The 15,465-nt window shown below is 42.2% G+C and overlaps 1 protein-coding gene across 6 annotated transcripts in view; it reads right to left on the bottom strand.

Annotated features, from left to right (window-relative positions):
• The window catches only part of Tnr (tenascin R), a 432,460-nt gene that overhangs the window by 12,636 nt on the left and 404,359 nt on the right, over positions 1-15,465 (bottom strand). For all 6 annotated transcript variants that reach the window (XM_005363935.3, XM_026787587.1, XM_026787586.1 and 3 more), the window contains one exon: positions 1,124-1,275. In XM_005363935.3, the coding sequence (XP_005363992.1) occupies positions 1,124-1,275 (152 nt within the window). The remainder of the gene's footprint in view (positions 1-1,123; positions 1,276-15,465) is intronic.

Genomic DNA, 15,465 nt, shown 5'->3' with positions numbered 1-15,465 from the left:
GGGGGGGGGGAGGGAGAGCTGCTTCCTTTCACACTGAAATCAACCCCTGCTGCTCTGCCTAGAGCCAGCTTCAGGAACTTGCTCAGTGTGCAGTGGCTAGCATCTCCAGCTGCCCTATTTCTTATGCTCTGCACTGGCCTATCAGGTATGAGAGGAGGTGGTGTCAGCAACCAGTGTCTCTCCCAACCACTGTTGCTCTCTAAAGGCTATGACAGCTCTGGGGAAGAGTCTGGGATCTGGAACAGGATGAAGACAAAAGCAGCTCTTGCAACTAGAGGGCCATCCACATTCTGTCCAGATCTGATCTACCAGATGCTACCCTCCAAGATTGGGAAATGAACTACCTCACCATGAAGAGGCTCAAGTGCTTCTGAGAGGTGGCTGCCTCCTCTTTGTTTTAACTCCAGCTCATGGCAAGCAGGATCCTTGTGCCTCACTCCTTTCCTTTCCCCAGCAGCCCCTGCATTCACTTGGTTTGCAGAAGGTGCCCAAGGCAAGGAAGGCAGTCATCTCACATCCCTTGTTTGGGATAGGCCACTGCACCCTTCGTATGTGTCCTGCTTAGTTTTATTGTCAACTTGACACAACACAGAGTCACCTTGAAAGAGGAAACCTCAGGTGAAGAATTGCTGCCAGGAGACTGGCAAGTAGTCAAGAATTATCTTGACTGAAGTGGGAAGGGCCATCTCACTGAGTGTAGCACTGTCCTGAGGGAGGTGGGCTTGGGCTGTATAAAAAATAGCTGAGCATAAGCCACTGAGCCAGTAAGTAACTTTCCTCCATGCTTTCTGCTTTAGCTTCTGTTTGTCTTCAGCTCTGACATCCCTCAATGATGGACTAGGGACTGAAAGTGTAAGTCAAACACTTTTCTCCCCTGTGCTGCTTTTGGTCGTAGTGTTTATCATAGCAACAAAATGGAACAAACAAACAAACAAACTATGGTCATTCCTTTCTCTGCTTATGAGTGGGCTCCTGGATGGGGGTCTTGAAGGCAGTGAGGAGACCAGGACCCAAGTGAAGGGGGTAGAGAAAAGGACAGTCCAAAGGATGGTGACAATGCAATCCTCAGGTACTCAGTCAGGGGGACTAGAAGCCTGCAGATGTACCTACAGCATGTACTTACAATCCAGCCGCCCCCATCTGTGGTCATGTCACAGTATACTTGCAGCTTGTGGCTTAGCTCCCCGTTGAGGAAGATGGTGTAAACTCCACTCAGAGTATCTCCATTCATCAAGTGCTGGGCACAGTCTTGAGGATGAGAGAACAGCCGGCCCCCTACAGAAGATAAGCAATTGAAAATTTTAGATTTATTACATGTGTGCCACACGCATGCATTTGGAGTCAGAGGGCAACTTGAGGGAGCCAGTTCTTTTTTTCCACCTTGGGTCCTGGGGATGGAACTCAGATTGCTAAGCTTGGGCAGCAAATGCCTTTTACCTGCTGCCCATCTTATCAGCCCCAAGGCAATTTTTAAAAAATGGTTCCTTTCTCCATTATACACAAGGACCCTTGGGTCAGAGGATGTTTTAAAGAGTCTTGTGGTTGGTACTTCATCAGGAGTAAAATTCATGATGCATGGGTGTGAAATTCAGTGTGTGGGTGTGAAACTTGAACACATTCTGAGTCTGTGGTCTGGATTCTTTGCTTCTCAGTTTGCTTGACTAAAAGCTAAAAGTCTTGAGCATCCACGTCCTCATCAGTAAAATGGGGGTAATAAAGTCTTCTCCCTTGGAGCATGAAAACAAGATGATGCCACTGATTGTTCAGAGACGGGCCAGCAGACCACTGTCTGGACCACCTTTTCAATGGAAGAACAGCATCTGAACAAAGTGTTTGTCATCCACGTGGTAGCCATTAAGGAGGGCCCAAATAAGCTCAGCATTAGCATAGAGATGAATGTCTATTCCCTGTGCAAAGCAATCTCTTGATTGTACTAAACAATCAAACAGCCATGTTTTACAGTTCGGTTTAAATTTAAGGAGAGGGCAGGGGAAGTAAATTGCAGCTCATCTTTCAGAAGGAACAACCCAATCTGTAAAACAATACCTAATTAGCTGTAAGAGAAGCTTAAATCCTCAAGCACTTTCCTCTGAGATAAGTTTTGTGCTTATCAGGCAAGCCGAGAGCAGTCTACACTGGAGGACCCTGCCTAGAGGGCAAGTTAAAGGCACAGCCTGCCACGTGAGGCATGGTGGAGCTCTGTAAATGTGGGCTTCCGGGCCAGTGAAGAACACGGCCACATGATACAGCTATGTTTCTATATGGAACCGAGATAGACAGGAAGAGAGGTTGAAGCCAGACTGCAGGCTCCAGCAAACACAGCGCCTCCTGGTGGTGTTACACACTACAGCTGTGACACCCTGCCACTTGGAAAGTCAGGACAGTGGATGACTTGGGCAGGACATGTCACACAAGGAAGATGGCATACTAAAATTTCTGAGAGTACCCATCACAGATTTTCTGTAAAGCATTCCGTGTTAGGAAGAGGCTACTGGGCTTCATCAAGTCCCCACCCCCAACCCACCTGACCCAGAGATTTATTAACTCCAAGGACCATACTCCTGCAGATCGCTACCACAGGTTTGCCAAAGGTTGGTGGAACAGGGCACTTTCAAGAATAGTCACAGCAAGTATTGGTGATATGGTTCTGTAAAATTCATGCTTTACCAAGAGAATTTGTTTTTCTATTTAATTCTTGTGAGAAACTTTAGAGAAAGGCAGGTCGATAGAGATCCGACACTTTAACAGAGAAGGAAAACTGCTCAGAAAGTTACAAGACTCAAAATTTCAGAACCCACGTCAAGTGTACTGTAAAATCTATTAAAACAAGGAATACATCCACGGATGGAGAAGATGACTCAGTGTTTAAGAGCATTTGCTGCTGTTTCGGATGACCCAAGTTTGGTTCCCCGCACCCACCTCAGGCGACTCACAACTGTCTGCAATTCCAGACCCAGGGACTCTGATAGTTTCTTCAGTCCTTGTGGTCACCTGCATACATGTGGTGTATATACACACATACAAATACACATATAGATATATGCATGTACAAATAAAATATGAAGTCGTTAAAAAGCAAACCTTAAAAAAATATAACCTATACTCCAGTTTGTTGAGGATCTTCATCTATGTAATGAGTAGGTGATTTTTGTATTTGACGTATAGGTACAAAATACTGCAGGTGCAATATATGTTCCAATTAAATGCTTCCCTTCAAAACTGATTTTAGGAGTCACAGGAGAAGAGCTATTGACTTTTTTTTTTTAAGGCATGTCCCAGACCTTCTGAAAACTCATGTCTCACCTCTCCTTGAAGGTTAGTTTCTTTTCTGGGGACAGCCATGAATGACTTCTGTCCCCTCTCTGTATTGCTTTGGGGACACTGGCCTTATTTCCAGCCAGCTAGGCTGTCTTTGACTCCGGTCTTGAAAGCAGTTTCTTAGAGAGATAAAACTCATTTTTCTCAGTATTCCATAGGTCCCTCACGAAAATCTCTCCCCCAAACCCAGCACAACAACTCATTCAAATACACATATAAAACCAAACTCAATTTGAGACTATAGAAGTAACCAATTTTACATAAGCTCCTTCTTCATTGATAATGACTAAAATTTATGTTATAGATACTTTGAGAGGGTATCAAGTCCATTCTTAATTATTCTAAAGTTAGACCTAATGTAGGCGCATGCAATAAATTAAGATAAAATAAAATAAAATTCCCCTTACCCAAAGCAAGCCATTTTTAAGTATCTAAGTAGTTGTCACACACACACACAAACCATTCACTTATTTTTAAAGTTGGAAGATAAGAATAAGATCAGCTGAAGGAATAAGCATCTAAGGGATGCCAAAGATGGATGGGATAAAGGTCTCAGATGAGCCCTGGGAGAGGAAGGCCATATGCTCCTCCTTTTGAGCTCCCATAGTAAGCTGGCAGGTGGAGGCACTGTCCAAGTGTGTGGGAGGTTGATGCATGGTTTCTGGGTGCACTTGCCTTACCCTTGATAAATTACAAGGCCATCTGGTTGTTAAGAGATTCGATTTACTGTAATTTGGTCTATGGCATTAGTGGGAAAGGCAATCAAGAAGCATTTTTGCTTTTATAGATGATCAGAAGCAGCAACCTGGGATCTTTAGTCCCTGGGAATTTGGAGAAGATGTGGCATGAAGCTTCCCTCCATCCTCCTCCAGCCTCGAAAGCATCCCAAGTTTGTCTCAGACCCACTAGTCCTTCATCAACCTACCAGTCCCTTGACTCTGCTAAAAGAAAGCAGAGGTTTGCTGAGAGATCTCAAGTCATGTACTTCATTATTGTTCAGATTCTGGTGTTCCATCCCCGCTCCACCACATCATAGTGTCAAGCAGGGAGACAGGCTCAGAGGTCAGTATCTTACCATAGTGCTTCAGATAGAGTTGTTATCTGCAGTTTACATGTTCCTCTTCTCAGAATCCAAGAGGTGGAGCGAGTAAATGCGGTGGCACCTTGGAGACCTCTAGGCCAGCCCTCCCTGCTTAGATCCAGATGACTATGTGGATAATGGAGTTTTTCTCTCCCTCCTCTCTCACACACATCTCCCTGTCTCTCCTCTTCTCTCTCTTTCTCCCTTTACTTCTCATGTTCTTTCTGCCTCAGTAACCACATCCTGGACATTCCAACGTTCAGTTTGGGTGGGATGAAGAGGAGAGGGGCTGTTTCACCTTGAGTGTAAGCCTTGTGACCCAGCCTTTGCCATGCCACCATGTTTCTCTGGAGGTATTGGACTTTGGCTCAGTTAGCAATTATAAAAACTCTCGCATGTTCTGATTGACCTGTTGGGTCAATGTGCACAGCGTGACCTTGTATGTTTTCGAGGATTATCGGGGCTGATCACAGGCACCCTCTGCTCTCTGGATGCCATCTAATCAGAGACCCACCTTTAACCCTAAAAGTTATCATCCTAATAATTTTTCTGACTATGCACATAACCTAGGAGGCTTTTCTTCCTTTTGGTGCAATAATTTGAGCCTGATTGAATAAAGTAGCATTTTTCTTAAAAGCACAGGCTATGGTAATTTACCAAGTTAGAAGGAAAGCAATGCCAAGTGATCAGTACACTGAAATGTCTCCTGGTTAAGTATTTCTAGATGTAATTGTGTGATCCACAGGCCCAGGGCATTCACCGGAAGAATTGCTCTGAAATTGGTTTGTGTTGGGCATCAAAGGCTGCACACTGAGTGGAGAGCAGCTATCTTCACAACACACAGGGCACTTGGATGGCTCTTTGCCAGTGGGGGGTGAGCGGAAGAGCTCTCTCTGTCCCTTTCCAGCCCTCGCTTGTTTTGTGTCCTTGGGCACACACAGTCTTTAAAATGGTCAGATTTAATAGCACTAGAGAGCCTCTGCCTGCTGTCCACTCTGATGGACTCATCACAATAGCTCTAGAGAGCCTCTACCTTCTGCCTTCTCTGATGGGCTCAGCCTAATCGTTGTAGAGAGCCTCTGCCTGCCATCCAGTCTGATGGACTCAGCATCAGAACTAAAACTGTGACATCAGAGTGTTCCTCTGCGAGCAGGGACAGCAGGTTTCTCAGTAAATGCAGAACAATGTATATTTTCCCTAGAATCATCCACTATGTTAAAACTAACAACCTAGTAACAAACAACAAAGTAACTGACAAAACTTTGGGGTACAGCCGAAGTCTGTGGGCAGAGCCTAGGTGTCAATCAGCTCATATGAGCTTACTTTACCACTTCGACTTTTTCAGAGAATCTTCAAATTTACCACCTTGTCTTGTTATTCACTTAACAAACATATGGGAAAATGTCTCTTGGTTTCTAAATACCAGGATAAGCGATGGGGATATACAAGGGGAGAGAAGACATCCTTTGGTTGGCTCATGGTTTTGTGGAAGAAACAAATAAGATCTCCAGGTCTCAGTGCTCTGAGACAGAGACAGACATGGGAGGATAGGAGGGCATCAGCGTGGGTATGCGGTGAAGCCGGCAGCTGGTGAAGGGGGGCTGAGAAGTGAGGTTGTGGGATGGAGTAGAATTTGACAAGCGCTAATCTGGAAGCTTTCTTACTTTAGGAACTGACAGAGATCACTCTTGATCTTGTGGAGAACGGTACTCCAGCCATGTGGAAAGTCACAGAGCATTTGGAAAAGTAAAGATTTAGCTAACAGCAAACAAGCATTGGGTTGGAGGGATATGATACCAGTAACCAGATCATGCTGTGTAAGGAGACGGACATTCTACTGAAGGCAAGCGATGCCCTATGTTTATCTTTGCAGACATAGCATTGCTTAAGCCAACAAGTTTCCTTTTGGAGGTGCGGGTATTATTATTTTATTTATTTTTTGGTGCCTCCATCCTTTGAGTAAAAATTTTATAAAGTCTCAACCCCTCCACTGTGATACAGTCATTGTTGAACTTCCCGGACTATATCATGTAAGTCAATATAACAAATCTCCTTTTATTACTAAAAAAATCACAGGGATAGGCATCTGACTTGTCAATCACCACTTTGTCCTTAGCATTCAGAACAGAGCCTGACAACAAGTACCTACCCCGTCGGTATTGATTAGATGTTTAGTGCTGTGTGAGCGCTAACATCCATCCCTATGATAACGACAGAGGACACAAAATTAGATTTTTCTGTAAACATTGGCGATGATACAATTTAAAATGGGCAAAATCAAATCCTGTGACTAGCGATATATAAGCTCGATATAAGTTCTTTCTGGAGCACTTATGAGGTCATCGTATAAGCCACAGTAAATAGTAGCGCTGCTCAATGAGACCTACAACCTCCCCAAAGGGTGGCCACATGTCCCTGTTCTGTTCAGTAGCACAACAACTCTATGTAAATAAATTCAGCAACATGGATGACAGGGACCACTCCTTGAACACCACTGTCTACTAGAGGTCCCCCAAGGCGGCATATGATAATGTATTGAGTATCACAACTATTCTTCAAAGCTTATTTTGAAGTTACAAATCTCACACTACAAAGACTCTCCAGGCTCAGGTGTGGCATCACTAGTGATAGCAGACTGAAAATTTGATGATGAGATCTCATAAGCTTTATACAACCCTTTCAGGAGACAGAAGAGGTAAAATCAAATACATTTCTCAGCTTTCTCAGCAAGGCCAGAGTTATTCTTATTAAAATAAGCAGCGAGACCAAACAGTACTAAAAGGCACAGCACAGGTTGTAGGATACTTTTGAAATCTATTCTTTTCTATGCTGCCACAGAGAACTCATTGTCTGGCCAGCTTCATCTGCAATTGGTCTTTCTTGATCACATCCACTTCCAGAAGGAGGGACTGATAACCTCAAAGGAGCACAGGCTTACAGACCCAAGTATCCATGCACTGAGGAACAAGGCTATTCTGGAAGGACAATCATAATCAATATGACATTGATTACCTAGTTCAGTTTATCAGAACAACATTAATTAGGTAAGCTAACTTTATTTAAAGGGGTAAGAAAAAATAGCCACACCATGAGGAAAAACTAAGAAATTAAAACACAGCAGAAATATTTAATTTGAATAATAAGGTTTAAAATAATTGTGCAACAGGAAGGACTAATAAAGGATTTAGATACAGTTAGAATATGAGCAATGGATTGGAATATATGACTGAGAACCTCTTTAAGAAAAGAGGAAAGAATAAAGAGGAAGCAAACTAGGAGATTTGGAGTACAGCACACACAGTCTAACATTCAATTAATAGAAGTTCCAAAAAGAAAAGAAAATGCAAATAGAAGGAAATGCTTAACTTAATAATAAAGACAAATGTGAGAAGTACGGATAAAATGCTGCCAACTTAAAAGCCTCATTGAATGTCAAACTGGAGATAAAAAGATAAAAGGATTCCAAGACGGAATGAACTGTAAGACTGTCAAAAAGAGAGAAAAACATGGGGCTGGGGAGATGGCTTAATGGGGCAAGTGCTTGTCACACAAGCACGAGGACCTAGTGACCACGTTTTCCTACATCCATAATCGCAGCATTGCAGAAGCAGAACCAGCAGGTCCCTGAAGATCACAGGATAGCCTTTCCAGCCACTCTGGCAAGCTCTTCAGTGAGAGACCCAGACTCAAAACATAAGCTAGAAGAGTAATCAAAGAAGATTCCTGACTGGGCATAGTGGCACACACCTTTAATCCCAGTACCCTGGAGGCAGAAGCAGGCAGATCTCTCTGAGTTTGAGACCGGACAGCCAGGGCTGTTACATAGAGATACCTTGTCTTTAAAACAAACGAACAAAACAACCCCCACATACCAAAAGATACCTGATGTTAACTTCTGGACTCTACATGCACAGATGTGCACATTCTTACGAATGCACGTGAGCACACATGGCCCCTCAGCCATATTCTAAAAGATTCCAGACAGAAAAATGCAGTCACCTACAGAACAAAGTCAACGGGCATTGGGCATCAGTCTACTTGAAGGTAATACTGCGTGTGAAAAGACAGTAGAAGCCAAGTGTGGCGGCACACACCTTTAATCTCAGCATTTGAGAGGCAGAATCAGGTGGAGCTCTGGGAATTTGAGATCAGCCTGGTTTACAGAGTGAGTTCCAGGATAGTCACAAGATACACAGTGATTCTCTGTCTCAGAAAAAAATAAATAAAAGTAGTAAATACTTCCCCATGAAGTTGGTAAAACATGGAGCTATAAACAAGAAAAACTGATAGGCTAATTTTCTTTACGATTATAGATGTGAAATGTCTAAATAGAGCTAACTAAATCTTTATGCATAAAAAAACATATTCAGGTGAATTTTGTCAATGATAGTAAATCACATATTTTAAAAAGCCATCAATGTATGTCACCTCATTAGTAAGAAGTATAAAATCCATGACTTATTAAACTATCATTTGATAAAATTCATCACAAAACCAACTTAAAGTAGAAGAAAACTCTATAACTTAACGAGTGAGTTACCACCAGTCTTAGTGAGTAATATTTTTGTTTATTTGTGGCTAGCCAATTATGTATTTATTTTAGAAAGCAGTACAGCGCTGAAGAGGGTCAGTGGATGAGGAATTAGTGAGGTTATACCTCTGAACTGCTAAATGTGCTCCTTTCAAGAACGTGAACAAGTCAAGGTTAACTCGCCTCCTGCCACGGATAGCTTCAGAGGGTCCAGCTAATGTGGAGTGCAGAAATGAAACTTGTCCATAAATGTTAGAAAATAGCCTAAAATATTTGAGTGTGTGTGTATACGCTCCAGGTTGGGGATGTGGAGGCCAGAGGTCAGTGTCTGGTATCTAACTAACTCTGTTACTCTCCATCTTACTTTCTCTGACCCTGGAACTCCTCTATTCAGCAAGACCGGATAGCTAGGAAAAACCCTGACATCCCTTTCTCTGTCTCACTAGAGATGGGACACAGGCTTGGGTTGTCACCCTCCAACCCTGCCAATGCCTTGGATGCTGGGGATTGGAACTGGTCCTCATAGGGGCAGAACAATCACCACTTTCCTTTTACTATCTGGCCAGCTTTATATTTACCTAAAATACTAATAGAAACAATAGATAATGACAATCAGTAAGAAAGTCAGCAGGGTTGCTAGATGCTGGATCAATATATAAAATCAATTATATTTTTCTGCATCAGCAATAATCAACTAGAAAATATTTTTTTAATTAGGTACAAGTCACAAAGCAATAAAAATAATAAAAGTTCCAGAAATTAACCAAGAACACTGGAATGCTATAGGGGAAAATTTAACATTCTGAGAAACATGGATTCTTTAAATAAATGAAGACATAGTCTATGCATTTTAGAAGGGATAACTTACCATCATAAAGATGTCAGTTCTTCTCAAATTAACTTATAAGTATGTTGCAATTCTAATATAAATTTAATTTGGAAGACTTCATACCTAAATGGGATAATTCAGATGACATGATACCCATGGAGAATTCAGTGCCATCATCAAATAGCCAAATAAACCTTGAAAACGGGAGCCAAGGAAACTTATCTTACCATGTGGAAATGTATTAAAATTAACTCTAGATATAAACGCACAATGTAGGCTTTGAGGAAAAAAAGAACCTCAGATGGATAGAGCATGGAATAAAATAGATAATTCAGAGTTCAGAGACAGATTATGTGTATGGATGAACTTAATATACAGGAAAGCATCACAAATCAATGAACAGATGGCTTACTTAGTGCATGATGCTGGCAAAACTGGTTAACTTTATAAAGAAAAATGAAACAGCATCCCAAATGAATGCCACACATGAAATAGACTAAGTAAGATAATAAATCACAAAGTGAACCGAAGAATATCGAAAAATAGCTCTGGGGTCTATTGACAGGAAAACATTTTTACCATGGATGTTAGCGGCTCAAGTAATACTGGATAATATTACCAGGAAGCCTGATTTTAAAAAAATGAGCAAATGGTATGAACAGGTAAGTTAAACATAGAAAGTCTAACAAATGGGGAGATATTTAAATTCAAGAACAATGAATCAATCTTATTTGACTGTCAAAAATTCCAAGGCTGGACAAGGCTGGACTGTGTCAAATCATCAGGAATGATGTGTGCTCCCAGAGAACAAGGGCATTCCTGTGTACCCAGTCTGTAAGTACTTAAACTACATACCCTGTACCTGGCCATTCATTTTCTGCACGCTTCGCTGGCCCATTGGTGGATACATTGAGGATATACTGCAGCACCATTTGGGATTGTGAAAGGCTGGAGACAATTTGATGCCCATCTTTGAGAGAGTGGAAAGGCAAATGTGATAGGCACACATCAAGTAATATTTTACAATAATTAGAAGTAAAAGACTGATGAATCTGAAAGTGCCCAAGTGCAAACATTTGTAATGAGTTATATAATACAAAACACCTTACGCACATTTAAATCATTCATAATCAAAACAATTCTGTAAGAATGTGTTTTTCAAAGGGTATCCATTCGATATGTTGGGATGGCTGTCTATGGAAGACAGAAAAAGAGCTGGGGCCAAAGAAAATCAATGAGCGAATACAAACAGGGACCTTGTTGAAGGCGGATATTGATAACACACAATAAAGTGGACAGTTTGATTAATACAAGCCGTTGATCTGACATTTAGACATGCTTGGGAAGGTATAGTCTTATGGTATGATTAGGGTGCCAGTTCCTTCTCCACAGCTAGATCTCAGAGGAGAGCAAAGGCAGACCTCCCTCTGTGTGTGTCTCTGTCTGTCTGCCCTGTCTCCCTGCCCCTTTTTAAGTGGTAGAGCAGTGGGAAATCCCCCAGCTCCTGCGTGGAAGTGGAGGAGGAAAATGCCCTGGTGTGCAGATAACACAGACTTCCTTTTCCAAAAGAAATTCTGGTAACCACGTGTTTTTCCAGAATCCACTACTCACTGTGTTGGAGTCTAGGATTTGCCAATTTTCACTCATTTTTACAACCTAAAAAAACTGAGTTTTATGTCAAAGGAGACCCCAGAGTTTTCCTGGAGAGAGTCACAGAACAGCCTGACCTGGAAGGAGATAGCAGGGGCAAAGGCAATAAAAAAAGAATAAAAATACAAAAGCAAAGTAAACAAAACATCAACCTCCTCATTACTCATCTCTAGCTACCTCTTCACTTAACCTCAAGGTCAAGACAACCCTTTTATAGTGTTCACTGTCTCTGAGGATGAGCTTTACTGAGTCTTGTTTGCCTTTTATAGTATTAAAAGAGACAATGAAATCTGCCTCTCAGAAGATCATTTCACCAAGTCCCTGTGGCTCTGCGGGGAATAGATTTGTTTCCTCATTTAAATTCATGTCTCTAAAAGACAAGTAGACCTTGGATGAAATTTCAGGAGACAGCAAATTATAAATAATGTATCCATATTTTTTCTCTCCCATACGACTTGTATATAAGTCCCCCCGGAGCCTTGTGCAAACACCAGAGACAAGAGGACAGGAAGCTATTAACATGATGGAAAGATTGGAATGGGCTCATATTGTGTGGTATGAACCTAAGAAAAGGCATCTTGATCGAAGGAGGTTTTGAGGCCAGATCTGTTCTATAATAATGATGATGGGGAGGAATCAAGAGGAGTAAAGGAAGGGAAAACTATAATCAGGATATATTATGTGAGAAAAAACTATTTTCAATAAAAGGCAAAAGAAAAAATTATTATTATTATTATTATTATTATTATTATTATTATTATTATTATTAGCAGCAGCAGCAGCAGCAGCAGCAGCAGCAGCAGCAGCAGCAGCAGCAGCATCTCAACTATTTCCCAGACCATTAGATAAGCACCTGCTTGAGTGACTCCTTTATCTTGGTCACCCCAGGGTGAGATGAATGTTTGTCAGTGATGGAGGCTACTTTGAAGCCAAACTTTAAACTCTGCTGTCCATCAGAGAAGGCACAGAAAACTCACACATTCAGTGCATCCTCAGAATAGGACGATGCTAAGTGGAAAGTGCAGATGCTGTCAATTAATCTGAAAGGATGCTAGTGGATAAAGGAAATTAGCCTCCAACTCTTTCAGCCCTGCTGTACTGCAATGTAGACTTTCAGTGTGCCCCAGACTTGCTCAGCAGGATTAGCCTATGCCCATGGGGTCTAGACAAGCAACCCTTTCAGTCTTGGATTGGGTAAAGATATTCTGTTTTCTACTTTGACTACTTTTTGGAACTTTCCCCACCCCTACCTTTAGTAAGCAAATGCACTTGTATACTCTTCTCTGATAAAATTTCCTCTTGGCAGGGGACAGGGACTGTGGCAGGAAGTAAGCTATTATTAACAGTAATTAACAGTTATTAACAGTAACTGGCCAATGACAGTGTAGCCTGGTGTAATGTACCCTGGAAGATTTGTACTGTGGGCAGACAGAACCTGACACTAGAGGGGGACTTCGGCCTTCAAACTCTGCAAGCTGCACACCTTTGTAGCATCCTTGCATAGGGTATTAAGAATCTTAGTTCTCTTCTCTTTAGTTTTGTTTTATCACAAGACCTCCACTTCTGCACCCTGAAGCTGAGATTTAACTCTTCAGTTCATCTCTCATGTCTGAATACACCAGGCTTTGTCCATGGGACTTGGTCATACATTATTTCTTGCCCAAGAAATTTTCACTCAGCATCTAGGTCTCAGTGGGTTCTGATAAATTTCCAAAACAAAGCCGGCAGGTTTTGGGATGCATCTGTGATTTAAATTTCAGCTTTAAAACTGCAACTCCCAAATCTGGGCACTCTTTTGCTACATATTAGGGGATAGTGGTGAGTTCATTGGTGGTACCCTAAACTCTATATGGAATGAGTAGCTCGACTGGTAGCTATATTCACTGAATAGAAGTTGGGCTCTTCAGTTTTTTTCCCTTTCTCTTTCTTTCTTTCTTTCTTTCTTTCTTTCTTTCTTTCTTTCTTTCTTTCTTTCTTTCTTTCTTTTTTCTGCCTTGACATTGAATATGTTTAAGGAGCCCATTGTCAACTTGAGTCCTGTAAGAACAAGAAACCAACCTAAATAGACACCAACAGTTACCTTAACTGCCCATCAAACCAAGTCTTTTGCCAGCTTCCTCTCCGGATTGCCAAGTAAGTTGTCAATTACCTGATTTAATCCTCCCAAGACCCTGGCTAGATCTGGAGTCCCACATCCAAACTATTGCATCTAAGACAAGGCAGTGATGGTCACAGAACCTGTTGCACTTCTCAGTCCAGAGGGATCAGGAAAGGGGCTGTAGCTGTAGATACCACAGGAACTTCAGACATTTGATACACTGCTCACTCCTGCCAATTGTGACATCAGCAAGATGAGAATGAAAAGCTCATCTAACACTGAGCATTTGGGTGACAAAATGATTCCTTTAATCCAATAAACGTGCAAACCGGGATATCTGTGCATCTATTAGCTGTGTTCTTTTTATGCTGAAAAATTCTTAATTCAGCAGAAAACTCCTCCCAGCGGGTCTTTAAGTGGTGGCTTCATAAAGGACCCTTTAATTAGCCTATGAATGTGCAGGGCTGAGTTTGAACAAAAGGTAACACCCTAGTTCTTAATAAGGTATCTTTGAGATCTCAAAAATAAACTTCAGCCTCAGAAGAGACATCAAGCATTCTCTAAGTTCCACTTGGTAAGAATATGTCATGGATTCATGTCTTGGTTCTGTGAGCAGTTTATTTTTATTTTCCCATTAAAATATTTGCTTCTGACTAATGAACTCATTGGAGACACTGTTTAAAGTATTGAAAAGTATTAAAAACAATGGAAAGGGACTCATTCATTATTTCACTGTCCAGCTCTTTGTTATCTAGAATGACTATAGCGAGAGAAGGGAAGTAGGGGGTGATTTCTGTTGCTTCTTTTGAGATGAAGGGCAGGCTCTAGGACATGAGAGGAGGACCCAGTCATCCTGGTACTCTGAAATTCAGGAAACCAGGGTTTAGGGGTGAGGAATATGCTCATAGTGGTCCCACTGATGGATATACCCTTATTCCTAAAACGTGAAAGTCAAAAGTCTGGGCTGGGCGGGGAGTTACACATCACAGACTAAAAAGGGATGCCAGGGAGGTGGCAGAGAGCAGAATTAACAGTTCAGATCCAGAGCTGGACTGTTTGGAGTCAAATCTCAGCTGTCTAACTTAAAAGCCATAGAATCTTGAATGAGTGCTCTCATTTCTGTTGTGCCCTACTTTCCTTGCCTGTAAAACAAATAAAATAGGCCAGGAGAGCCAGTGTTGGGGTGAGTTTCTGGCCCCTTGGCGCCAGCCTGGGACAGGGAGCTCAGAGGTTCCTTGGCCCCCTATCCTTCTTGGGCTCTCTGCAGGGCCTCTACTCCCTGCATACTGCATCTTTCTTCCTAGCCCACCCAGCTTTCATGCAGAACCCTCCCCACTTCGGCCCCACCGCCCTCTTTCGGCACATAATATCACCCAGCCCAGCCTGTCTGGGCACTGGGTCCAAATCCTCGGCACCCAAGCGGGCAGGAGTTCCTTTGTTTCTATGGCCTGCCTGCGCCAAGCAGGGTAGGCGCTTTGTTTGCAAGCTGCCCAATCAGCACGGAGACCTGATCTCTCTCGGCGCCAGGAGAGCCAACGTTGGGGAGAGCCAGCGTTGGGTAGGCAAGGAGACCTGATCCGGTAAAAGAAGATCCATAAGGGAGCATTTGGAAGAAGAGATGGGCAGACGCCAAGGCAAGAATTCGCCCAACAAGCTAAAAAGCAACATGAAGCCACCAGAAACCAGTGACCCCACAACGGGAGGACATGAACACCTTAATCAAGAAGAAGTAGAAAAGATTGACTTCATGAAAGTGATTGAAGCCCTTAAACAGCATGTAAAAAACGCCCTTATAGAAATGGATGAGAAATATAACAGAAAGTTTGAAGAATTGAATAAATCAGTGAATGGTACCCTAGAAAACCAAGGAAAAACAATCAAACAGATAATGGAAACAGTTCAAGACTTGAAAACTGAAATGGAGGCAAAGAAGAAAACACAAACAGAGGGCCGGCTGG

The sequence above is a fragment of the Microtus ochrogaster genome, assembly GCF_000317375.1.
Source record: "Microtus ochrogaster isolate Prairie Vole_2 chromosome 6 unlocalized genomic scaffold, MicOch1.0 chr6_random_2, whole genome shotgun sequence".
Classification (NCBI taxonomy): Eukaryota; Metazoa; Chordata; class Mammalia; order Rodentia; family Cricetidae; genus Microtus; species Microtus ochrogaster.
This window is presented reverse-complemented; position numbering and strand designations above follow the sequence as displayed.